This window comes from Mus caroli, unplaced genomic scaffold (genome assembly GCF_978045245.1).
Source record: "Mus caroli unplaced genomic scaffold, Mus_caroli_1 scaffold_13, whole genome shotgun sequence".
NCBI lineage: Eukaryota > Metazoa > Chordata > Mammalia > Rodentia > Muridae > Mus > Mus caroli.
In genome coordinates, this window is record NW_028227268.1 from 118,770,057 (window position 1) to 118,797,186 (window position 27,130).

Here is a 27,130-nt window from a genome sequence, read left to right on the forward strand (position 1 = left end):
CTCCTTAGTGTTTGAACAGGAGTGACCGTGCCCAGCCTGGGCGACCTTTATAAAATGTAACACTAATGAGCTCATGGCATCTTTACCATGCTCACACTGACCCTGAAGCTACTGTCCCTGTTGTTCACTCAGCCTGGGAAGTTTCCCTCCTGGTGTGCAGAGCCACCTTGACACGTCTTTCAGCCCTCTGTCATTTTCTCAGAGGAGCCTTCCCTTCTAGGCTGACACCTCTAGCAGGAGCCCCAGAGGCTGCCCACTGTAATGCTTGTTTGGTGAGCTGAACAATGCAAGTGTCACATGGACGCAGGCAGTGTCTGCTTTGCTCTCTACTATAGCTACACTTCTAAATTAACCCAGGGCAAGCACCAGGCAAGTATTTGGTGATGTAATGAATAGGTCATGAATGGACTTTTCAATGCTGAGAGTGTAAGAAGGAGCTAAGTCACAAAGAAAGAAAGCCTTAAAACAGAATTTTTTCATCTTTGGAAAAAACTTACATGGCTTAATTTTCTTGTTTTGTCACAACCTGCAGCACTGTCCAGCTCTCCGCCCACAGAGTCGACAGGCCACATATCAAAGGATAAGAGGGACAAGGGACAGATTTGGCCCTCTGGCCTTTACCACAAGGAGATATCACTAAGAGTTGCCCCCACACAGCTGGACCTAGAGAACATTGTTAAGAACCTGCTCTTGTAGGCTGGCAGTAGTGTACAGGGACAGGCTTCAGGGGGACCCCTGCGGTGCTGAAGAGATGGCTCAGCAGTTAAGCACACTTGCTGCTCTTGCAGAGGACCCAGTTTTGGTTCCCAGCACCCACATGACAGCTCACAATTCCAGTCCTAGGCACTTTTCTGGGTGCATCTATGGGCACATCCATGTAGGGAAAGCATTCGTACAAATAAAATAGAAAGAAATTGGAAAAAAAAGAGTGGTGGCATTCTCCAGGAGGAAGACACACGGCTTGTCCTGTCAAGGGCCTTGCTTCCCCTACCTGCCTCCACAACTAGACTGCAGGGCCCATGTCCTGCCACACTTACCTCCTGCCCTTGTGCACTCGGCTCAGGTCCACCGAGTCCCTGCTGAACACATCAAACTCATCGTTCTGGAAGATGTTGTGACGAGATGACAACAGGGGTGTAGGGTCCGGCTTCACTTGTCTGGGGGCCACAGCACAGAAATTAATTAAAAAAGCCCTGGTGGCTAACCCCTGCCTGTGTCCCAGTTCCCAGGTCCCACTGTCTTCCCATCGTACTGTTTGCTCCATTTTAAAAGTGCGCCTGGGCCATGAGTTACATCCTTCAGTTAAGACTCTCCTTAACCTGGCTCCCGTCAGGATCCCACAGCAGCCTCACCCTCATTCCCTGCGGACCATGGCCCTATGAGACAGGGAGTTATAGGTCATTCATTCTCTTATTCTTGGAGTGTAGTGGTACTTGCTTTTGGTACTAGGAATACAATGTACAACCTCACATAAGCTAAGCCCATGCTCTATTATACCCTCAGCACTGTCATCTGTAAAATGGAACACATACAGGCTGAGGAATGTGCCCAAAGGCACAAAGCTAACTTCACTCATTCATTTGGCAAACATCATTTGTTAATGGAAGAAACATCTACCTGTGTGCTTGCTGTCTCCTGAGGCTTTTGGGGTAGCAGTGGGCCCAAACCAAAAGGTTCAGTGCTGAGAAAGTGAATGGCTTGGCTGTCCTTACACAGAATTTGGGAATGTGCTAAGGATGGCACAGATCTAGAGCTGGGTTAGGGTTAGGGTTAGAGCTGGGGGTGTGACACTGTCCTTTGCCAAACTGCTAGTCCTAGCGAGTAAGGGACAGCAGCTGTGTGCTGAGAACCTGGGGCCCGGGTTTACTTTCTTTAAAGAGGGCATTAGCTCAAACTGCTGGAGAACTGATGTGAGAAAGATTCAGATCGAGCCCCCAGTCTCGGGAAGAGTGGAAGGCAGGGTAAGGGGATTCCTGCCTTGAGGACCTCTTCCCATCTGTCTCTCCCACCTTTCTAGGCCTCGGTCCAGCTGACTGAGCTCAGGGGCCAGCCGATCCTCCAGGATGTTGTTGATCACCTGCTCTGAGTCATAGCTGTAGTGCTCCAGGCAGGCCAGAATAAAGCCCTCGCCGAGGTCTGGCAGCAGGTCCTTCACTTGGGAGATGAGTGAGTCTAGTTCCACACCACTCACGGCAGGGCCCAGCGCAGCTGCTGCGCCCATGCACTGCAATGAGAGCCAGAGTGATGCAGGGAAGGACTAAGCTGGGCAAGGAAAAGGGTAGCAGTCTCCAAACAGCATCCCCCGCCTGGCCTCTCCCCAGTTGTGCGACTTTTGCCAAGTGGCTGAAATGGAGCCCTGCTCTCCTCTGTGGAGGAAGGGGCTCTGTGACTTCCTGGCTGGGTAGCTCTGCTTGTGTGTTCTGGGCACTGTATGTTCTCTTCCCGAATGGTTTCCTCTTTATGAAATGGACAAAGTGTTAGTAACTCATAGGGTTATTTCAAATGGTTCCATGACGAGATGCACATTCCTCACAGGGAAGAGTGCCTGGTATGCAGGAGGGCCTCCACAGTCAGTCATGTGCCAGTGATCAAGGTCCTTGCCCAACGCTACTAAGGTGACGGCCGACTTGGAAGGACAATAGCAATTACTAGTGAGGCTGTGTGGAGACGCTCCCATTCTTTTCAGTAAGGACACTTCATTTCATATACTGCCCGAATGTGGCTTCATTTTATAATGCTTTTTTGTTTTTGTTTTGTTTTGGTGTTTTCAAGACAGGGTTTCTCTGTGTAGCCCTGGCTATCCTGGATCTCACTCTGTAGACCAGGCTGGCCTCGAACTCAGAAATTCGCCTGCCTCTGCCTTCCAAGTGCTGGGATTAAAGGTGTGCGCCATCACTGCCTGGCTTATAATGCTTTTTAAGGAGATGGGAAAATAAAACAATAAAGGGCTAGAGATATAACTAGTCTCCAAACAGAATCCTGCTTGACCCAGGGTCTTGCACAGCATCAGCAAGACCCTGGGCTCAGTCCCAGCACTAGAAAAGTCACGATGGTCAGGATGGTGTTAAAGACCTCTGCTGAGAAGCCACCAAACAGGGAAGAAAGGATCTGGGCTCTAACAGGAAGAATGGTAGCATTTGCTAAGGAGGCACTAAGGACCAGCTAACTCACAAGTGTTCCATTTAGCATCCCCAGGAACCCCAATAGCCTTATGGAAGCAGGCATTGCCTATCTGAATGTCCAGAGGATCAACTCTGTACAAAGAAGAGGACTCTTTTTTTTTCCCCCCCCGAGACAGGGTTTCTCTGTGTAGCCTTGGCTGTCCTGGAACTCACTTTGTAGACCAGGCTGGCCTCAAACTCAGAAACTCGCCTGCCGCTGCCTCCCAAGTGCTGGGATTAAAGGTGTGCGCCACCACTGCCTGGCTAGAAGTACTCTTGAACACAACAGATATATGGCATGCAATTGGCAAGCAGATCAGTTTACCACTGAGCAGCCTGCCCTGAGACTGTGTGGTCTCCATGCTTGTACCACACAGGGAGCAGCCCTTCCATACAGGCTTGGCTGACCTTGGAAGAGCTGGGAGAGGACGCACTAGATGCAAGCCTTTCCACCATGTTCAGTGGAGCCCGTGATGACTAGGAGGTGGGCCAGGCATCGCTCTCAGCTGCCACCAAAGCAGCTCTCCCCTCCCCAGTGCATGGAGGAGCTGGAGGACCACAAACAAAAGCTTCACCTCTTCATTTTACACAAGGAGACAGGGCGGGGCATGGCACTACACGCTTCTAATCCCAGCGGATTGCGGTGAATTCAGGGCTAACCTGGACCAAGTAAGATACCTTGTTTCAAAAGGGCTGGGGTCTCTTTTGTACAGAGGTAGTACAAGAGCCCCAGGGCTGGAAGCTACCAGCCCCAAAGGACTCTCTTCCCTAGAGGCAGAACAACTAAGGAGCTTGGCTACCTGTCTACCAAGAGGTGGCTAGGAGGTCTAAGGAATCACGGGCAGGGTCTCCCAGAGACATACCTCCTCATCCTCTTCTAAGTTCTCCAGCTGGGATGGCATTTCACTGACTGGCTCTGCTGTCACTGTGACTTCATTATCAGAATCCTTGGCCCTTGATGGGTCTTTAATATCCTTGATTTTCTGTCTGTCCACCCCCTCCCAGGCACTTTCCACAGCCTGGAGGATGTAGGCAGTCCGGGTCTCATCCCTAAGAGGTAGTAGTAGTGTTAAGGGTTCTTGTGCTCAGGACCCACCTCCCCAGCTTTGGGGTAGTATCACTGCTCATTCCCTGTCCAGGATCTGACTATGTGGCTTTTCTCAGTGGTCTTCTGGTCTAACCAGTATGTGTCATGTGGAAATGCCAAAACAATGCAACGCAGGCCTCGAACCCTAGCACCTGCTGCCCAGCAGAGCAGCTCTGGGCAGAGAGGGCTAGACCTGTAGATGGTCCAACAGCTACTCCTCTGCTCTGATGCCTGTCTACAACATTGAAGCTATTTTAAAAGGGCCAAGGGCCGACAGGGGGTCTCTGAGGCAGGACTGGACCTGACCCAGCAACAGAAATGGTCCAAGGCCAGCTCTTCCCTAGCCTCCTTTCTCTCTGCCACTCTGGACACACTGGGCCAGAAATCTGAGGTGCCCCCACGCTCTGCTTTTCTTTCTTTTTTTTTTCCCCTGAGACAGGGTTTCTCTGTGTAGCCCTGGCTGTCCTGGAACTCACTCTGTAGACCAGGCTGGCCTCGAACTCAGAAATCCGCCCACCTCTGCCTCCCAAGTGCTGAGATTAAAGGTGTGAGCCACCACCCGGCCTTGTCTCTGCTTTTATTCCAAACCCACATGATCTATACAGGGACGCCTATAGAAACCATCTCAGCCTCTGGTGGTCCCAAGCCAGTCACTGTACTTCCAGAGCCCAATAGAGCCTTTTCAGAGTATAAACAGCTCATGTCACTCTGCCTCTCAGCCTCCCACGCTCCCCAGCACCTGTAGCATGTAGCCCAGACCTTTTCATACCTGTCACACAAGGGCCTTGAATGTTGGTCAATCCCAGGTCACTTGCCACATCCTCACCAGACATCCTTCCTCCCCCACTGCCACACATAGTGTCACATGACATTGAAGGACTCTTCAAAGAGCCAGTTCTCTTTGTCCTCCAACCCCTGAGAACACTCTTGTCCCCAACCTGACTCGGGCCAGGCCATTTTCTATCTGTCCTATCTTTGGCTTGGCTGTTTTCCTCTGACCCTACCCTGAGCTCTGCTATGTGACCTGCAGTCCAGGGTCTTCTCATGTGACATTTCCTAAGTGCCCATTTATCTGTCCTCATCTCCTTCAACGGGGCTCAAGGTTTCTAGATTCTAGAGTACAACATGAACATGCGGGCCCAGACCCTCAGAACACACTTGGAGAGGAGGCTTCCCCTTGTTAGACTTCTTGATGTGAGTATTCCAGGGTTACCTTCTACCCCTCTGGGTCCCATAATGTCATGTCTGACCTAGCCAGGCCTTGGCCCAGTAGGCTATAGTAGGATACAAGGCTGATGAAGCTTGCTGCAGCAAGCTGATATCTTCAGCTACAGGGAAGAATGTGTCATAGTCACGGAGGAATCTGTAGGGCAGAGCACAGAAAGGAGGGTCAGGGATGGGACCCTAAGAACAACGTCCTTCAGCAGATCACCCTGTGTCAGCTACCCAACCACAGGCTCCAAAGCCTCTGTGCCATGGTAAGTATATATTAGTGGCTCCACTGAGCAAGGCCACATGGGACTGGAGGGGAAGACATAGGCCTGTCCAAGAGCTGGTTCCAGCTCAGTCCTGCTCACCTTTTTTCCTGCAGTAAAGAGCTGAAGATTTGAAGGAATTCTTCAATGAAGCCTTGAATGTTGTCACAGCTAGAACAGGACACGAGGGACAAGAGTTCATGCAATGTAACAGGACCTGCAGGCTCCGTGGACGCTCTCCCTACCCCTCTGCAGCCTCTCAGCAGTTGGAGAAAAGCCTTTTTCTGGGTTTCTCATTATGTTTGGCAGAGGGTAAGGAAGGAGTGGAGGAGCAGCGAGAAGCGCCTGCTGTGTACGGAGGCTCCTCGGAGCGGAGCTCACCTGCTCTCTAGAATGGGAAGCAGGCAGATCTGGTTCAGGATGATGTGAAACACCTCCATTAGCTTCTTCTTGGAATGGGAGAGCCTCTGCCACATGTCACCCAGGAGCCTTTGATGGGCAGAGACAGGACAAGTAGACTTCAGAGATGAAGGTGCACGGGAACACCTTCGCAGCAGTTACAGGTGCCTCCCTCCCCAGGGTTGTGGTGGTCTTAAAGGTCACCGAGGGAGCACTACAGAAGCCTCCAGCACTGAGAGCCAGCTGGTCCAGATCACTTCCCAGTTAAACAGAAGGTCAGGGACAGCAAGGTCAGCTACCAAGAGCTTGAAGCAACTGCTGAGCTCACTGCAGGGACCGGCCATTATCTGCTAGGATTTGGGGGAGCAGGGAGGAGGACACTGAAGTAATGGACTTCGGAGTCAAGAAGGACTCTCAGAAAAAATTTCATAGGATGGCCTATAGCAAGATAGTGTATCACTAATATTTAAATCCCTTCTTGTGTGGTAGATGGCAATTAATACAGACTGGTCAGTGTGCAGAGAATGACGTGTTAGGCTCTAAATGGTACATCTATATTGAACCCCCCTTGTCCAAAAGGTTTGGACTACAGTCAGGGATCACTGCAGAAGAAGGGGTTGAAAGATTGTAAAGCCAAGGGCTGTGGGTGATTACAAGGACACAACAGGGCAGCTGCACACATAAACTCACAGAGACTGTGACAAGACATGTGCAAACTGAAGCCAGGCCAAATCCTAGCTAAAGGGGGAGGTGGGTACAGAGTCCCACTCCTACTGAGGAGCTACGGGAACTGACAGCTGTTGGGAGAGTTAGTTTTCTTTAAAGCTATGATCCCTAAGGTTGACCATGTTTCAGTGGAAGACCACACACATCTAAGAGTTTATGGGCAGCAAAGATTTGACTTCATATGTTTAAAAAAAAAGAAGGAAAAGAAAAGAAAAAGGAGGACATCCAGTTGGGTAAGTCGAGCAGGGGGAGCGGGCCAGGGAGGAGTCGGGGGAGGGGCGAGCGCGGTCAGATATAGTGTATGAAATGTTTCTCTTCAGGTTCTCACACAAGTCCTCACAAAGCAAGTATTTAAAAAAAAAAATCCTTAAGGGCTGAGGGCATAGTTCTGAGACAGAACATGTGCTTAGCATTTACAAGGTCCAGGGTTCAATCCTTAGCACACAAAATAAAATATAAAACCTCAGGGATTGTTAAAAACAAACAAACTGGGGCTAGAAGACCACTAAGCAGAGGACTAGAGCCCAATACCATAGTCTCTGTCCCCTTTGTCCTAGGAGTGGGAGCCCGCCTGCATTCAGCTTCCCGCCCCCGTGAAGCACTTGGTTCTGTCCCTGCCTCACTTGCTGTCTTCAAGCCGCCTCTTCTTAATTGCAGACTCCATTTCCGGAATTGCCATCTCATAAAAGGAAGCTAGTCTGCAGAAGCAATCACAGTAAAAAGGAGATTAATTCATAAATACCACATTCTGGTAGAAAATGAAGCCAACCCGAAGGAGCAGAAAGGTTCATTCAGTTCCCCAGAAGCCCACAGCGTGTGTTCCTGTGTGTGTGCATAAACCACAGGGTAACCTCAGGAGCTGCACGCAGGAAAGCAGTCCACCTCAGAGACGGCCTCAGCAGCCCGGGACACAGAACTCACACCCTCCAAGCTGACATGGGTTCTGAAGAGGTCAGACTCAGGTCTTCACTCTGCTTTACTAAGTCAACCCACCCTCCCAGCCCAGCCTGGTCCATGATCGTTTTCTGGGGCTACCCAGGGGCTTTCCTGAGTCCACCCTGGAATCACGTACTGGGCTACTCCAACAGCCTCATGGGAAGTGACCATCACTCTGCCTATCCTAGCACAGTGAGCACAGGACCCCTGGGCCTCCTTGTGAAGGAGGCCCAGGACTACCTTTCTCCTTGCTCAAAATGTGCCAATTCTATGAGCCCTGAGATGCCCAGACAGTTTTCTTACTTTGACTCTAAGATACAAAGTAGTTTGTTTGTTTTTTTTTTTTTTCTTTTTGGGCAGGATTTGAAATCTCTACAAATTGTTTCCACATGGCAATGCAATGTATTTACTGAGAACAGGCTAAAATATGCTCAGGACTTACATACATTATGTTTTATGAACTATAACTCTTAGTAAAAAGTTACAAGCTAGATGTGGCAGTTCACACTTGTAATCCTAGCACTTGGGAATCTGAAGCAGGAGGATCATTAAGTTGGAAGCCAGCCTGCACTATACAGCAAGACGCTGCCTTAATAGCAAAACAACTAAAAATGATACACATACAACAGGGCTGGAGAGGCAGCTCAGGAGTTAAGAGTTCTTATTGATCTTCCAGAGGGCCTGGGTTTGGTTGCTAGGACCCACATAGTGAGTCACAATGTTTGTGCATCACTTCCAGGAGATCTGATGCACTCTGTACTCCACAGGCACCAGGCATGCACATGTGAACACACATGCATACAGGCAAAACACACTCATGAACAAAATAAATCTATACATACATACATGATGAGTGCGTCACAGTTCCATATGACTGTATTTCCAGCTACGTGAGAAGCTGGGGCAGGAAGACTAGTGGAGGCGGGCGGCCTGGGAAGCAGCTGTCCATCTCTCCCTAACACTGACTGCAGCACTCCAGCCCTACCTCCTCACTATGTACTTAGCTGCAAGATTCTTCCTTCCAGGGGCCAGATTTGCTGCATGCAGGACATGCTGCCCTGATAACTGACAGAGCAGTTCTTTTCTAGGGTCTAATTCTTCCTCCAAACATCTTAAGTTTCCCAGAGTCAGAGGTGTGAGTAAGAGCCTAGTGTGGTGCTAAATTCACGCAGGTGCTTGGCAAGCGCATCCTGCCCTTAGCAGGCTCTGCAATGTCTACCTCACTGCAGCACTGCACGTGGCCGAGAAGAGCTGAGCCAAAAGGAACAAGCCCTTCTATGTACAGCATCAGCAGAGGCCAGAGAGGGCAGCTGGGCCCAAGCTGGTTCAACTCTTGCCAGGCTATGTTGTTAGTGGGAGGGTGATTTGGCAAGATGTGAGAATTAAAAGATGCCATCTGTCCCTGCATTTCTACTTCTAGGAATTAATCCGCAAATATGCTTGCAAAGGTATGAAGTGGTGTGTGTACAATGTTATGTATTTTCAAACAGCAAACAACTGAAAAAAGCCACAAAAAATAAAAACATCTGTCTCTGGTGTCTAGTATGCCAGCTGCATCGGCTGCTCCGTCACCCTGGAGACACTGAGCCATCTCCCTGCCACAGCTTCAATCTTTAAAGGGGGGAGGGGTTAGGAGGGTAGCTCAGTGGTAGAATTCCTGGGTTTATAAGCATTGATAAAGGCCTGGGTTTCGTTCTCATTGCTGCAAAAGGAGAAATAATGTGCACATCTCTGAAAAAAATCACACTCAAACTAAGGACAGTGTTGACCTGGGAGGAAAGAACTAGAAAAGGGGGAGGAAGACAGTTCACCAGATAGTTTACATTGTTAAAAGGTTTTTACATTGTGTATATGTGTTTGTCTGTGTGTGTGTGTGAGTGACATGTGTAAGGGGGCCCACAGAAGCCAGGAGACCTGGAGCTGGAGTTACAGGGTGCAGGGAAGTGGACTCTGTCCCTGGAAGACAGACCCTGCTCTTAACTGCTGAGTCATTGCTCTTTTTGGGTCCTGTCAAAGTGAGAGTACTACTGACTCATGACCAAGAGCAGCCACTGCACACTCAGCTGAGTGGATGGGAGTGGAAAGTGAAGCAAGCTCTTTGGATAAGTGTGACCGCTAACCCAGTTCTGTGGGAACTGGGGTTGTGTGTATGTGTGGGTGTTCATGTCTACAGCACAGGCTGGGACGGGTTGGGCCGGCTGCAGGCTACAGACTGTCAAGAGCAGTCACATCCTTTCTTCCCTATACTCCAAGACGGGTACGAATCTTCTGCTTTCACTGTCTCTTGCAGGAAAAATCTGTTCTTGCAGAGCTTCGTCCCTCAGAAGCCATCTGTGCTTATTTGGGGAGATGCTTGGACAAAATGAGAAAACTGCTTAAAGTCAGTGAAAATAGGCAGAGTATAAAATGCCGAGAGCAATACAATTCCTGAGGGTGATTTCAGTTTCTGGCTTCCTATCCTTTTTACATTTCCACATGCTCTTTTATTATTAAAAATACCTCTTCTCCCCAAAGTGGACAGCTACAGTCCTACCCCAAGCCCTTTCTTATCTGGAGAATGCTGGTCAGCACTTTATTCTAATGACCCCTGGGGAGCTGAGCAACCCTAATGTCTGAGTCTCAGCAGAGACCACAGAGGAGTCAGAGGAGCAGCTGCCATCTCTGGCACAAGACAGAGCTAGATAAATGTTTTGTTGAAAATGGGTGGGTCAATGGCAGAATGGATGGGGAGATGAGGGGAGGGAGGGAGTCGGACTGCTCCCAGAAGCTGCTGCAAATGGTTGGGAGTTGCCCAGCGAGAGCAACAGTTATAGGCCACTGGGAACAGGCCAGTGCTTTTTGTTGCCAGGCAATGAGCAGGTCCTTTCACTCTAGTCTGGGAGTGCCCAAGCCCATGCTCTCCTCCTTCTCATGGCACATGCTAACTGGGCAAAGGTTCCCTTCTTTCCATAGATTCCTCTAAGTGCTTGTTCATCTCAGCACGCTCTTCGCTAGGACTCTCTGGACTGAAGCCCCCCATGTTTCCAGTGCATAGGAATAAACTCCACTTTCCACAGCCTGTCAGCAAATATTTACTAATTTTTTTACACCCTCATTTTATTATCAGCTCCCTGCTCTGGAGTCCTGGAGGCCTCAACTAGTTTATCAGGCTACACCTCCATTCCCTGGCCCTTCTCTCCGGAACAGTCTGGGTGTTGGTTTTTTGTTTGTTTATTTTGAGACAGAGTTTTTTTTTTTTTTATGTAGCCCTGAAGATCCTGGAACTTTCTATGTAGACCACAGCTTAAACTCAAGAGATCTGCAGGCCTCTCCCTCCCAAGTGCTGGGACTAAAGTCCTATGCCACCACACCTGGCAGTTAGTTAGTCTGGGCTTTCTGTACATTTCACATCTGTTTCAACACACCTCCTGTCACCAGAACCTTTCTATCTTGAAGAATTGGATCCTTCCTCTTCATCTGAGATTCTGAGACCAGGTCTAGTTATGTTGACCAAGCTAGCCTCAAATCATGTCACTCTCCTGCCTCAGCTAGCTTCCTGAGGAGTTGGGATGGCAGGACAGCAGTGCACCAGGCTTCCTGCTTATTGCTCAAGGAGGTTTTTATGAATCATTCTCCTTTTGCACACCTCTGCTGTTTCTTCATTATGCCAGTTCTTACTGGCTGTCACTGTGTCCCCTGATAAGGTACACAAAACAAGGCAGACTTGAAACTGTCATCTTGCTGTGGGTTTTTTTCCCTCTCTTATCCCATTCTTAGCTACATTTGGGAGGGCTCCTCTCAGCAGAAGTTTTATCTATGTTTCTTATTGTGTCCCCAGGCTGGAAGACAGGCTGGTGTATGTATATATATGTGTGTGTGTATCTCTATATCTATCTATCTACACACACACATATATGTATAATGCATATATATGTATGTATATATATTTTTTAAATGATTTATTCATTGTACATTGGTGTTTTGCATGCATGTATGTCTGAGTGAGGGTGTCAGGTCCTCTGGAACTGAGGTTACAGACAGCTGTGAGCTGTCATATAGTTGCTGGGAATTGAACCTGGGTCCTCTGCAAGAGCAGCAAGTGCTCTCAACTGGGCCATCTTTCCAGCCCTTGTCTGGTATATTCTAAGGACTACATCAATATGTATTTGAGTAATGTATGGACCAGAGCCCTTACTTTAACCAGAAGTCCCACTGTACCTGTAACAAAAGTCATGTTTCTGGAAGGTTTGGCAGGCCAAAGGAAAGATGTCCAGAAAGGCCCAGAGTGTGGTGGAGGTGTCGCACAGGTAGAGAACAATGTCCTTTAATTCCTGTTACCAAGAGAAGACATAGTATGACTCTTTCTAGCCCCACAGACAGCTCTGCAGAGGGCCTAAATCATAACTGACAAAGCCAGAGTTCCCAGTAGGTACGAAGTTGCTTGGGAGGAAGGGGATGAGGGTGGGGGGTGGGGTAGAGGCATCTCTGGGAGGGTAACCTGGGCCACCTAATCATTCTAAGTCTCAGAGTTTGCTACATTCAATGATAGCTAAGGTCACCTGGAATTCTGATATAGTCTCTTCTACCTGCAGGAAAATGAACCAGAATCTGAGCACTGGGCCCAGAGAGAGACCAAGCAGCCTGGTGAAGACTTGCTGACATTTGAAAGAGGTCCACAGGACACAGGGGGTGGGGCAGGTTGGGTGGCTCCTGGGCTCTCCATGTGACAGGTAAGGAGACAGGCTCGGAGTACTAAGATGATTTGCTCCCACAGCCCCTGGCATGTATGCTTCTGAAACACTGGCTCAGTGGCTATTTTCTCACAGTTGCCTCATCCCAGCTGTGTGTTTGACTGACACACACCCGGGCTCCTTACATGCTCACTTTCTGTATGCCATGCTCAGGAGTAACAGCTTACTCCTGAAGTACCATGTCCGCTTCTGCTTGCTGCTTTATCCTCCACACTCAGCACAGGACCTGGCATACACTGGCGGTCCCTCAGTAAAGACTCATGAACCTGCCGAGCAGAACTGAGGACTAGACCCAGTTCTCAAATCCTTATGTCTTGTTCTTTTCAGTGCTCCAAAAAGGTTTCCCAGAGAGGAACACAACCTACTGAAAAGCCTCTTAGCCCACAGGACAGGTAAAACACAGATTAAATCCAAGGCAGGGGGCAGGGGCGGAGAGGAAGCTGCTGTGCCTGTAGCACTGGCAATCTTCTCAGCCCAGGGCATCCAGGCTTTGGCTGAAGGTCTCAGCCAGAAGAAGCTGGGATCAGGGGCAACCTTACCAAGAGAGGCATGTCACTGGGGGTCAACCGACTCCTTTCCCCGAGTTTCTGGGGTGTGGTGCTGGTCCCATCCCCTTGCAAACCACAGTGCTGGAGGATATTGCTGAAGACCTAAGAAAGGCACAAAGGGCTCTCAGCCACATCCTGCTGAACAAGCACCTAGAATCCCCATCCCACAACTAGAGACAGGTGACCCAAGAACTGCCTTAGGACCTAGAGACAGAGCATCTAGTGGGATGGTGGACAGGATTCAACGTAAACCATGCAGGGCTGAGGGTGTGGCTCAGTGACAGACTGCAGGCCAAGTACATGTAAGGCTCTGGGCCCCTGACTGCATGTGGGTACTGCATACCTTTAAGCCTAGCACTCAGAAGGTAGAGGGAGGTGAATCTCTGAGTTCAAAGTCAGCCTGGTCTACATAGCCTGTTCTAGGCCACAGTGAGAGCCTGTCTCAAAAAAAAAAACAAAAACCAAAACCATGAGTTCCATTTTTAGTAACCATACATGGAACATACATATAAAATATAACCCCCCAAGAATCTTCCATCTATGATTTGACTGATTAGGCTCAGCAAATATATATCTGAGAAACACCTTGGTAATATTTAAGAGTTTTTTAGATCCTTTATAGATGACTATAGGATAATTTTTATATGTGTGTGTATACATATATATGTATATATACACACACTCTCTCTCTCTACACACACACACACATTTTTTTTTGAGTTGGGTCTCATGTAGGTCAGGATGCCTTTGATCTCTCTGTACAGACAAGGATGGCCACCTTGAACTCTTAATCTTCCTGTCTCTCCTTCCTAAATGCAGAAACTATAGACATGAGCTATCACATTCAGTGGTTATAGGAATTTTGTTAAAACAAAAGACAAATTAACAGACTCGAAAATAGGATGTCATAAAATCAAGCTAGGCTGAATTGACAGTGTTGTCAGTCAGTCTGTCTGTCTGTCTGTCTGTCTGTCTGTCTTTCCTTTTACTTATTTGTGTGTGAAACTCAGGGGACAACTTGTCTCCCTCCACTCTGGGTTCTGGGGATCAATAAGGTCTTAAGGCTTGCTGGCAAGCATTTTGACATACTAAGCCATCTTGCCAGGGCATGTGATCTTCATTTTTGTACTTAAAATCTTAATTTTGAAGCTGGGCATGGTGGTATATACCTTTAATCCTAGCACTTGGGAGGCAGAGGCAGGTGGATCTCTGTGAGTTTGAGGCCTCCCTGGTCAAAGTGAGTTTCAGGACAGAAAGAGCAACGCTGAAAAACTCTATCTCAAAAAATAAAAAAAAAAAACAAAACACAAACCCCAAAGGAAACACACACACACATACACACACACAGAAAACAAACCAAAAATTTATTTTTGTTTTTTTGAGGCAGGATCTCATTATGCAGCCTTAGCTTGCCTGGGAACTCAAGATAATCTCCTGCCTTAGGCTCCCAAGAGCTAGAACTACAGGCATGAGCCACCACACCCAGCTCCTTTCAGCTTTGGAACATTTCTCATATTTTCTACAATATACATTAATCTTTCACAAAACGGTTTTATAAACCCTCACAGTTCCAGTCTGAGAATAGCAGGTCTCTGAAAGGAGTAACTGTTGGCTGCTGGGAATGGAGACAAAACACCAACCAAAGCCTTTGTATGAGGGCCAGATCATCTCCAGATGCCAGTCGTGTTCAAGGATAGCAAAGGGGGAACTGAAAGGCACGGAGCCAAGGGGAGGACAAAGACAATCTGGGGGGCGAGATCCTCCCCCTCCCCTTCCCTCTCCCGAGAGGACAGAGTCTCGGGCTCTGCACACGTTAGGTAAATGGCCAACACTGTGCTACGTTTCCAGAGGAGTCTGGGAAAGCAAACATTTCTATCAGGTTCCTCAAGAAAAATCCAAAGACTTTCCTCCCCATACCCAGCTTGCTCTCCCCAGGGCAAGGATAAGAGGTAGTACCTGAAGTATGGTGGGAATGGTTTCATCCAGGTCAGTATAGTAACTTGGCTGCTGAGTAAATATGTTTCCTAAAAAGAGAAGAGAAAGGGAGAAAGTGGGAGAGGTCAGGAGGTCAAATACGGATTGGACATATTAAAATTGGTTATGAGTATGTTCTGTGACCTCTCTCCCTCCCTAGCTGGCCTATAGGGAGGATCTAGGATGAGTCTTGGTCTCAGACCCAGCTCATACTGAGCGTTGTCCGCATTGAGAAACTTCCCAGGGCTGAGAAAGGAAGTTACTCAGTACCATTCAACTTTTTAAATACCGTTGATTACGTAAAACAATGAGCAGCCCTGTCAAACCAGCTCTTCCTGATGTCCTCAGGGAGTGACCAATCTTGGGTACCATGCCTCTCCTATGACAGCACTAGCTGTGGAACTGGGACTTCCATTATGCAGGGAATTTAGGAACTAAGATTCCTGTATTCAATAAACCTACAGTAAGTCATGATCCTTGCCAAGCCACACCTCAGAGAATGTGAGGAGATGCCGGGGGAAATGTCTCTGAAAATCTCTGCTTTTGAACTGATATCATCTCAATCCAGTCTCCTGCAAACAGGAGGGGGCGTCGCAGAGACGGGCTTGGCACGAGTTGGTAGCTGTTGGGTTCAAGCCTGTCTCCGATGTTTATGACCCTCTGCTGCATGTGCCTCCTTACAACATATGGAAGCTAGGGCAGAACCCAGTGTTTCTCTGTGCAATGTCGGGGGAGGAGACAAGAGAAGGGTTCCTTGCTGAAGGACATGACAATGAGAAATGCCAGGGCTGGAGGCTGGAGATGTCTCAGCTCACCATAGGTTTTGCCTCTCAGGCTGGTGGCCAGCTTTGAGCCTCTCTGTCTCTAAAGAGGTCTGCTTTTTATGTAAGCACCAAACAATGTTTAGATTTCAGTCCTATTTAAGAAGAGCAAAGGGTGAATTCAAAGAGATATAGCCAAGGAGTCTTTCCCTCTGCCTGTCTGTTTCTCTCCTGCAGTGTATATGAAGGCCAGAGCATCCAGTTCTGACAGCCCCGCAGCCCTAGTCCAGCCCAGGGAAGGAAGGTTAATATGAAGGTTAGAATGCCAGGTGAGGCTGATGAGTTAGCAAGGAGCTGGGCTTTCCCATCAGCACACTCCTAGATGCCATTTACTCCTTGGTTCCAAAAAGCTGAGTTTTTCTAGCCTGGGCTCCTTAGGTCAATGCTCTTACCTCCCTGTAATCGATGAAGGTGTGCCTGGACCATCTACACCACCCTCCACAGAGGCAAGGAATACCATGATCCTCTAGGGCTAGTCTGAACTGACTTTAATACGAAAAGTCCTAAGAAATCTAGCCCCTGCTGGCACACGAGACCACCCGGCTTCCACTCCCTGCATCAGAGCCCGCCCTTGGATCTAATCAGAGGCATCCATAACCTCAGACAACAGCCCTGTCCCGTCTGCCTGAAATGATCTCCCAGAGTTCATCCCATTTTAAGATATGTGTCACCTCCTCTGCACAGTGCTTCTGAAGCAGGCACCCCCGGGGCTATGACACACCCCTCTTGCTATCCTGACCACCCGGCATGAGGTAAACATTCCCTCACTGCCTGCCAGAAAAAGATTTTTTTTCAAGCATCAAGATAACTCAAATTTCTTCCTCCTTTTTTCCTTTGTTTTTTTAAAAACAAGGTTTCTCTGTGTAACAGCCCTGGCTGTCTTAAGACTTGCTTTGAGGGCCAGGATGTCCTCAAACTCACAGAGATTCACCTGCCTCTGCCTTCCAAGTGCTGGGATCAAAGGTGTGTGCCACCACTTCTGGCAAAATAACTCAAATTTTACAATCCAAAGACCCTGAGGGTCTTCTGAGTCTCTTTTCCTCTTCTTTATCTGATATCAATGAGAATGAAGATCTCTCTTGCTTTCTATCCAAAAACAACACAACAACAAAAACCCAAAATATAAAAACTGGGCCAGAGAGATGGCTCCTCATGCAGAGGATTCAAGCTCAGTTCTCAGGATCTACACGGTGGCTCACGTTCATCTGTAACTCCAGTTCCACGGACCTGATGCCCTCTTCAGGCCTCTGTGGGCATCAGGCACACACACGGTGCACATATATGTGTGTGGCCATGATGTGAAATTCACAGGGAATCAATATAAAGTTTTTTTAAAAAAATGTATCTTGAGCCTGGAGAGATGGTTCATTGGTTGAGAGCACTGAGGACCTACCTGGGCGAGTGTCTCGTGTCTCACAACCACGTGTAACTCTAGTGCTAGAGGGTCTGACGTCTTCTTCTGGCCTTTGCAGGCACTGCATGAACATGTGCACACATACATTCAGGCAAAGCACCCACACACATATAAAGAGATAAATAAAAGTTGAAAACTGCTAGTTATCTTAAGGTAGGCCAATTTATCTTAAGAATTAGTACAGAGCCAGGCAGTGGTGGCACGCGCCTTTAATCCCAGCACTTGGGAGGCAGAGGCCGGCGTTTTTCTGAGTTCCAGGACAGCCAGGGCTATACAGAGAAACCCTGTCTCGAAAAACAAAACAAGGGCTGGTGAGATGGCTCAGTGGGTAAGAGCACCCGACTGCTCTTCCGAGGGTCCAGAGTTCAAGTCCCAGCAACCACATGGTGGCTCACAACCATCTGTAACGAGATCTGGCGCCCTCTTCTGGAGTGTCTGAAGACAGCTACAGTGTACTTACATATAATAAATAAATAAATCTTTAAAAAACAAAACAAAACAAAACAAAAAAGAGTACAGAGGTAAGGAAGAAACAGGGCATCCTCCGGCTCCCTCTTCCATGACGAGCCAGGGTGAACAGGAGACAGGGCCACACACATCACCAACCTATGAAGGATCCAGGGCCTCGTTTTTCTCCTGATGCGCAAAAAAGCTGAAGAGACCGAGGAGCCCTACTTTTGGAAGCTGATTGCTGATAGCCAACGCCAACCTTGCCAGTTTATTACATAGGAGAGAGGACGGGGCAGCTCACCCTCTCGGCTTTTCTTCCGCATCATTCTTACAAGCTTTGCCACAGAGTCTTTGTGGCACTGGAAATGGAAGCTGCCCTTGTGCCTTCTATTCAAGGACTGAAAGAGAGCTGCTTTGAGAGAGAGAAAGAGAAGCGCCTCTGTGGGCTCCTCTAGATCTGCCGCCACACACAGGCTCCAGGTGCCTGGAACTGTACCTTTTTCAGATCAATCATCTTCTAGGAGCCAAAACTAAGATTCTCCTTAAATAAGTAGTTTACAATCCTCAGTCTAGTGATTAGAGAATAGTTTAAAAGTACGTGGAGCTAGGCACAGTGGCGTACACCTAACACCCCAGCATTTGGGAGGCAGAGGCAGGAAGAGCCTATGTTCAAGTCTAAGGCCAGCCAGGACTATGTAGAAAATTCTAGACTGATCATGGCTACATAGTAAGACCAGTAAAACAAAACAACAACCCCCCCCAAAAAAACGTAAGAAAAGAAAAGCAAGGTATGATGGCCCACATCTGTAATTTCAGCCCTTGTGAGGCAGAGGCAGAAGAGTTCCAGCCTGGGCTTCACATCATTATTAAGAAGAAAAAGAAGAAGAAGAAGAAGAAGAAGAAGAAGAAGAAGAAGAAGAAGAAGAAGAAGAAGAAGAAGAAGAGGAGGAGGAGGAGGAGGAGGAGGAGGAGGAGGAGGAGGAGGAGGAGGAGGAGGAGGAGGAGGAGGAGGAGGAGGAGGAGGTGGTGGAGTCATGGTGTTCTGTGCTCTTGTGCGGGCTGCAAGCTAGAGGAATTTGAGAATAGAGACTCCTAACTGAGAAAATGCCACCACCAGAGCGGTCTGTGAGTAGGCAAGTCCACAGGACATTTTTGATGGATGTAGGTAGACCTGGATGGTGTAAGAAAGCAGGCTGAGCAAGCCAGCAAGCAGCACTAAGTTCCTGCCTTTATTTCTTCAATACCAATGTACTCTGGTATAGAACTGTAAGTTGAATAAATTCTTGCCTCCCTGAGTTACTTTTGGTCATGGTGTTTGTCACAGCAACAGAAATCTAAGACAGTCAGCAAGATGGCTCAGCAGGAAAATGCACCTTTCATGTTTAATGACTTTAGTTTCAAGTCTAGGATCTACTTAGTGGGAGGATAGAACCTATTCCTTTACAAAATAAAAGTCTGAATATAACAAATTTTTTAAATTAAAAAAAGAAACTCTCAAAAATCTATGACATCTATCTTTCATCTGATTCTTAAAGAAGCCAATGGCCCAAATGACAAAAGCCTAGGCGGCAGGAAGCGCTTTTCTGGTCTGTCTGTGATACTTTATCTCCCAGCAACTCCTCGCAGCAATCTTGTACCACATAGCAATCAAAGGGATCCTTGCTTCTAACTCACAATGTACACAGCCAAGTCCTCAAGGCCATTTTTTTCTGCACTATTCTGTCCATCTGTCTGTCTGTCAGTTTTCTCCAAAATTGTTAAGTTTTGTCTACAATCTGCTGCATAACATCCTTTTCTGTTCCAGTTCCAGCCAGGTAGTGCCTTTCTCTCACTATGTGTTTATTTCTAATCGCTGCCTTAATAGATTAACCTTTTCACCAGATGACTCCTCACCCTGCTCCAAGCTCCTTGAGGCTTCACAGCCTCATCCCAGTATGGGCTCTCCCTTGCCAAGCGCCTGTGTCCTGCCAGTCCCAGTGTCAAATGTGTTGCTCACTTTTTCCTATTTAACCCCACACCCCCTCCAAGAAGACAGACCATCAGCTTTTCCTTTCTCTAAAATCGAGACTTTGAAAGGCTCACTGCCTTGGTGAAGCTGCGTGTGAGACAGGGAGTTAAGTGGAGGACCTATCATCTTCACTGCTGGGCAATGCCACTGCTCAGAAAGCTGAATGGAGCCTTCCCAGTGCCTCTCTCTGGCTCCTGATGCTGCTCTCTGTAACCTTCCACTCTAACCAAACTGGCCTGGTAATTGTCTCCCTGACTTATGATGCTTTCTGTTGCTCACTCACCTCATCCTCTAAGTCTATAGTGAATTAATATTGGCCTTCTGGGAAAATAAACAAGATTACCTATACTCAGGCAATAATTAGACTCAAAGGAGAAACCGAGAACATTTCAATGAAATTGACAGGTAAATTTAAAATATATACAGAGAAATGACCTGAAGTGAATAATAAATAAATAAAAGATTCATAAATATCTACTAATGGCTTTCCTGCTTCTTTATCCTTTATTTGTAAGCTGTGAACATAGCTCTGTTAAGAGTGCTTTCCTAGCTGGATCTGAATTTGAGTCTGGTCTATAGAGTAAGTTCTAGGATAGAGAGAGATACACAGAGAAACCCTGTCTCAAAAAACAAAAACAAAACAAATCTCTCAAAAACCACTTATAGATGTATATAGTTACATATAAAATTTAGATCGTTATAAGTGGCTTTATATATACATCTAACATTTGTATTTGTTTTATATACTTATAGAGTTATATATAAACTTTATATACACAACTATATATACATGTGTGTATGTATGTATACATTCAGTTAGAAAAAAGAAGAAAGGAAGAGAGAAGTCTATCCCAAGGGTAGTTGTCTGTTTGGGTTTTGTTTTTAAAGCCAGGATCCAATATGCAGATTAGGCTAGACTCAGGAGCCTCTCTCTTACTTCAGGCTCCCCAAGTGCTATGCCCTACAGTCGGAGGATGGGGAAGCCAGCAGGAGTCCTCAAATGAACATCGCCCGGTTCCAAACCCAATACTATGAACTACAATTCAAGAAGGAATCAATGCCGGGCGTGGTGGCGCACGCCTTTAGTCCCAGCACTCGGGAGGCAGAGGCAGGCGGATTTCTGAGTTCGAGGCCAGCCTGGTCTACAAAGTGAGTTCCAGGACAGCCAGGGCTACACAGAGAAACCCTGTCTCGAAAAACCAAAAAAAAAAAAAAAAAAAAAGAAGGAATCAGCTGAGGCATACCCTGTGCAGCAACCCTCATCACTTTCATTTCTGAGTGAACCTTCCAGCCCATTTCTACCTAGGAAATCCAACTTAGTGTCTCCTTTTTCCACGGCTACAGAGCCTCCAAACTATGGCCCCACCCACTCTCAGCAATGCTGAATATGTACAATATTGGAGGCAGCCTCATTATCCCCAAGAGAGAGCAGAGACAGAAAGAGTTCCAGGGTCAGTTCTTCATAGCTGTTAAAAGTTCCAAATTGGCTACCTGATTAGTATAGGCTTTTAGTCAAGTCTTTTAAAATTCAACCTGTCTTTTTGTCTGTAAATGGGGACAATGACAGCACTGACCCCAAGAGTCCCTGTGAGCATCCAGTGGAGATAGCAAATAGGATGTGCATGTCATGACAAGAACCCAGGCCAAAATCCAATGAAGGCCTGCAATCTGCAATCTAAGTTTCACTGCCAAAGCACTTCCTCGTTCCTGCCACTGACTGACACCTGTCCTAATACTATGACATCAGATATTTTGTTGTTTTGGTCCCAATAGCCCAGTATGGCATGGACTCACTATGTAAGCCCAAGCTGGCCTCAAACTCACAACCCTCGTACCTCAACCTCCTGAGCTGGGATTATAGGGATGCACACAGCCAGCAAGACTCAAAGATTCTTGAGGCACTCACTGCCTGCCACACTGTTTTGGTTTTGTTTTGATTCCCCAGTCATTTATTTCAGAGTTGGCACATCTTTGTGTGTATTATAGATGTATGCATGTATTATATCTGTGTGTATGTATGTATGCATATATGTATTCATGCATTACATCTGTGCATACACATGGACATGTATGGATGTGTGCTTGTATGTATGTATTACATCTGTGAAGTCATTTCCTAATACTCTTGTCCTGTCTAACACCAGCACTGGTGGCCTCTGGTTTGGCATGTGGGGCAACCCCTGTGCACCCCCAGGCCCTCCATCCTACTCACCTATCATTTTCTGGAGCAGTGGTGAGTTGCCTTTTCCAAAGAGCACACAGAGGTCCAGGATCTTCGGGATGTCAAAGAGGAAGTTGTTGTAGAGGATTTCTCCAAATGCAGATGGAGAAATGAAGTGGTCCTAAGGGGAAAGAAGGGAGAAAGGGTGGAGGCTGAGTGAGCAGATGCTGCAACAGCAAACTCATGAGAAAACACCTTGATGCTCATCAGCTGGGCACAGGCAATCCGTCGTAGCACGCCTGTACTGTATACATGTCAGCTTTATAGAAAGACCCAAAATCATCGTGATTCTGCTTCAAGTAAACAGAAACATACAAGGGAAGAGTCCGCTGGGGTTTGCTTCTCAATGTTTATAAGAAAATCATCAGTGTCTGGGATTACATAAAAATACTTCAATAAAAACAAACAGACGAGGCCAGCCTGGTCTACAAAGTGAGTTCCAGGACAGCCAGGACTACACAGAGAAACCCTGTCTTGAAACAAACAAACAAACAGACTCAGACTCAACAAGAGTGGCAAAATCTTGCTAAGTACACAGGTAGTGTAAGGGGACACGGGACACATTGTTCTTTATACATGGAACTTTCTCTCAAGTATATGTATACATTTGAAATTTAATTATAATGAAAATGTAGTTTGAAATGCCTGTAAAAGTCAGTATTCAGAGGGGCTAGAAAGATGGCTGAGGGGAAAGCACTTCCTGCTCTTGCAGAGGCCCCGTGTTCGCTTTTCAGCATCCACATGGTAGTTCACAACCACCTGTAACTCCAGTTCTAAGAGATCTGCTGCCCTCTTTTGACATCCAAGGGCTCATACACACATGTGAGTATATACATATTTAAAAATATGTAGATCAGTATTTAGGTGCTAAGACAGGACAATGGTGAGTTGGAGATCAGTCTGGCCTACACTGGGAGATCCTATCTCCAAACAAAGAAACAAATAAAACAAGATCTCTTTTTCACTGTGGTGTCAGGGATCAGACCCTGGGCCTTGTGCATACTAGACAAATACTGTACTCCTAAACTACATCTAAACCTAAGATCCAATCTTTAAAATTCTCGGTTCCCAAAACTTCCTAAAGGAGGGGCCAGAGAAATGGCTTGGTGGTTATGGGCTCTTGCTGCTCTTACAGAGGATAGGAGTTTGGTTCCCAGTATCCACATTGGGCAGCTTACAGCTGCCTGTTCCAGCTCCAAGAGATGACAGGAATCCTCTTTTGGCCTCCACGGATACTGGCACACGTGAGCATACACACACAGAGTCATATACATACATAAGTAAAACTTAAACAAATCTTAAAAATAGACACCTGTACACACACATGTAATTATAAATAATAAAAACAGAGCTGGAGAGATGGCTTAGCGGTTAAGAGCACTGACTGCTCTTCCAGAGGTCCTAAGTTCAATTCCCAGCAACCACATGGTGGCTCGCAACCATCTGTAATGGTTGCACTCTTTCAATGCATTCTTCCAATGTGTCTGAAGACAGCTGCAGTGTACTCATATAAATAAAGATAATATATTTTTGAGACTGAGTTTCACTAAGTAGACCAGGCTGGACTTGAACTCAAAGAAATCCACCTGCCTCTACTTCCTGATTAGGATTACAGGCATGTGTCACTATGCCTCACAAAACAAATCTTTAAAAAAGAACGTTAGAGTCCATGAAGGAAGACGGAGTTAACTTTATAACATTAGCAGTAGTGACTCTGAACATTTACGAGATGGCTCAGTATGTAAAGGTACTTGCTGAGAAGTCTGATGACTTGATTTCAATCTCCAGGGCCTACCGGGTAGAAATAAAGGCCACTCTCACAATTTGTCATCTGACCTCCATACATGTGTTGTGGCATACATGTGCACACACAGTCAAAGGACAAGAAGTCCATGAAGGAACATGTACATTAACAGTGGTGATAGTGAGTGCTGACAAGGTGGCTCAGTGGGCAAGGGCGCTTGCAGTTAAGTCTGATGACCTGAGTTCCATCTCCAGGACTCACACGGTTAGAGAACCAACTCCTGCAAGCTGTCTTCTGACAATGCACCTATACACATATGCACTTATACACATATGGGAACACACAGAAATATATATATATATATATATATATATATATATATATATATATACATATATATATATATATCCCCTGCCCCACCCCCTACCGAGACAGGGTTTCTCTGTGTAGCCCTGGCTGTCCTGGAACTTATTCTGTAGACCAGGCTGGCCTTGAACTCAGAACCCCCCCTCCCCCCCGCAGACAGGGTTTCTCTGTGTAGCCCTGGCTGTCCTGGAACTTATTCTGTACACCAGGCTGGCCTTGAACTCAGAAATCTGCCTGCCTATGCCTCCCGAGTGCTGGGATTAAAGGCGTGTGCCACCACGCCCGGCAGAAATATATATTTTAAAAGTGGTAGTAACTTTAGGCCAGGGGATTTTTGTAAATAGCACTCATTATCTTTCTAATATTTCTATAACATTGCGTTATTTGAGAACAGCACTAATGATTTCTTATTTTTAGTATTGGAGATGAATCTTCTTTCATGTCAGGCTTTATCACAGCAACTCCCAGCTCAATAATGATTTTTTTTAAGTACATATATGAGGAGCTAGAGATATGATTTAGTGGTTAAGAGTGAGTTCCTGGCACGCCCTTGGTTTATGACTACCTACAAGTACAGTTCCTGGAAGATCTGACCCCTTTTTCTGGTTTCTTTGCATATGTATGACACACATGCACATACATATATGGAGACATAAATATATGTAAATTAATTCATAAAATAAATACTTTTTATTTTTTTTTTTTTTTTTTTTTTTTGGTTTTTCGAGACAGGGTTTCTCTGTGTAGTCCTGGCTGTCCTGGAACTCACTCTGTAGACCAGGCTGGCCTCGAACTCAGAAATCCGCCTGCCTCTGCCTCCCAAGTGCTGGGATTAAAGGCGTGCGCCACCACTCCCGGCGCTATAAATACTTTTTAAAGTACACATATTTGAGATCTTCCAAAAGTCTGAATCAGTATCCTTACTCTTTGTCACATGAGTAAAGTCACAATCATACGTCAACTGTGACAAGGACCCTGGAGTTCCTGCGGCTGAAAACACTGGGTGTACTGTGGGCAGGCTGGTGGACTGGAGGACAAGGGAAGTAAGTGACACAGATTCTTTTCCCAAAAGGCAGGGATAAAGAGGGAAGACAAAGAGGAAACCTGAACGTTCAGAGCCTTCTTTCCCAGGGGTAGAGTCTGGCACAGAGGTGCTGGGTGTCAAGTGGACACTTGTCACAGGATCGCAGGCTTACTTTGGATTCCTTGTGCGTGGACATTCGGAGGAAGGTGAGGAAAACACTCCGGTGCAGGTGATTCTGCATGTCAGCCACCTCAGGGGTCGGGGCCACCCACTCATCAAACTTTCGGGGTACATAGTGCAGGTAGGAGTCCAGGCACTTCTGCAGGGTCTCATCAAAAATAACCTAATTCAGGTGAGAGAGGAGAGCAAGGACTGACTGCTGAGACTCAAAGGTTTGTGGGTAGACTACACGGGTGCTTACAGCCTGTCAGTCCTGACTTACTTCAAACCCTCCAACCCCAAGGGACCAAGGAGGTATGAATAAGCTCAGGGGTAAATATAAGTTTCTTAAAATGACCCAGGGACGGATAGTAGGTAAACATCAGGAAAGTTGTAATATGAGACATCAATCCAAACCATAATTTGATGTTAAGGACCCGGAAAGTAGACAAAAAAGCAATTCCTAGGGAAGAGAAAAATAACAGCAACCAACCAAGAATCTGGCATGTGCTTTGTCTTTGTGTGAATATTGATGGAATGTTACCTGGCACCAGAATTTATCGTGAGGCAAGGCCAGGAGCCAGTCGAGGTCATTAGCTACGAAGTTGGCACGTTCCAGGTACTCCTCCACTAGGGCGGGAATGTTGTCTTTAGGGGGCGGTTTGTACAACACAAAATACCGGTCTGCCTTCTGCTCAGGGTTCTACAAATCCAAAAACCACGTGTTAATGTGGGAGAGGTTAGTCAGCGAGCCCCATTTGCCAACCCACAGCAGTAACAGTACTTGGCTGTTCCAACCAGAGACCCTCCAGGAGCTCTAAGTATAAAGAGCCCAGTGTACCTAACAAAGGAGCCATGGTTGCACCCGGGGATACAAGATGGCTGTTAAAAAAACAACAACATGTTTTTAGAGCATTTTAGTGGTGAGGGGACAGGTTAAGGGGAGAGAAAGAAGGAAACAAGATTCTAATATAACCAGGTTTGTAAATTTTTTAAGAAGTCAATGTATTCATATACTGGTACAGATCTCTAAAAAGAAGGGAACAATTCCCCACTTATACTGGTTATCTTGGGGCTATGGGATTATAGCTTCATTATATTTTTCTCTATTTTCTCTTTTTTACAAAGGCTTACTCTCTGTAGACCATCATCTGGCATCAAACTCAGAGATCTGCCTGCCTCCACCTCCCAAGTGCTGGGATTAAAGCAACCACCATGTTTGACCTTATTTTCCCCATATTTAAACATTGACCATGTACTTTTAAAATTAATATTTAATTATCCAGGTAACACATAAGCATCTTTTCAAACACTATGTGGGCTAAGAGCAGAGCTCAGTGACAGAGTGTGTGCTCCGTGGATATGGGGCCCTGGGTTCAATCCCCAGCATGGGGACGTGGGGGTGGAAGGGGAGAGTGGAGGAAAAGGAGAAGGGAAAGAAAAGGCACGGGGGTGGGGGGTTGGAGGGAGGGGAAAGGAGAGTGAGCAGGGTGGGACGCATACTCTTATTCTCCATGACCTCCGAGGAAGCCACCAAGCAGATGCTGTTCTAGTGACCTTTCTAGGTATTTATATTAGAATATAATATGCATATCAAGTATTTAAGTCTGTTTTTCCATTCTAATACAAACAGCATCATATTCTATATATCATTATTTTTTTTATAACCAGAAAAAAACCCACAATTTTTTTTAAAAGATTCTAATCAAGTAGCTGCAGAGCTCAGCTCAGAGTCACAAGTTCTCTTTCCCAGCCCTAACCACGCCATGAACAAGCCCCACTTTGTTCGCCAAAGAGAAGAGATGATGGGCTCAGTTTTCATCCCAGTCTACACGAGGGGCTTTCTCAGGGAGAAGCTGTAATAAGAGGAGGGCCAGGCACTGCCTC

The 27,130-nt window shown here is 46.7% G+C and overlaps 1 protein-coding gene across 1 annotated transcript in view; it reads right to left on the reverse strand.

Moving 5' to 3' along the window:
* The window catches only part of Ascc2 (activating signal cointegrator 1 complex subunit 2), a 46,057-nt gene that overhangs the window by 11,256 nt on the left and 7,671 nt on the right, over positions 1 to 27,130 (reverse strand). Inside the window, exons 3-15 of the mRNA XM_021176638.3 lie at positions 25,788 to 25,946; positions 25,257 to 25,427; positions 21,942 to 22,071; positions 15,019 to 15,086; positions 13,054 to 13,164; positions 11,982 to 12,094; positions 7,472 to 7,546; positions 6,105 to 6,212; positions 5,826 to 5,894; positions 5,537 to 5,611; positions 4,025 to 4,211; positions 2,010 to 2,224; positions 1,038 to 1,157 (exon numbers count right to left, since the gene is read on the reverse strand). Coding sequence (XP_021032297.1) covers positions 1,038 to 1,157; positions 2,010 to 2,224; positions 4,025 to 4,211; positions 5,537 to 5,611; positions 5,826 to 5,894; positions 6,105 to 6,212; positions 7,472 to 7,546; positions 11,982 to 12,094; positions 13,054 to 13,164; positions 15,019 to 15,086; positions 21,942 to 22,071; positions 25,257 to 25,427; positions 25,788 to 25,946 — 1,601 coding nt within the window. The remainder of the gene's footprint in view (positions 1 to 1,037; positions 1,158 to 2,009; positions 2,225 to 4,024; positions 4,212 to 5,536; positions 5,612 to 5,825; positions 5,895 to 6,104; positions 6,213 to 7,471; positions 7,547 to 11,981; positions 12,095 to 13,053; positions 13,165 to 15,018; positions 15,087 to 21,941; positions 22,072 to 25,256; positions 25,428 to 25,787; positions 25,947 to 27,130) is intronic.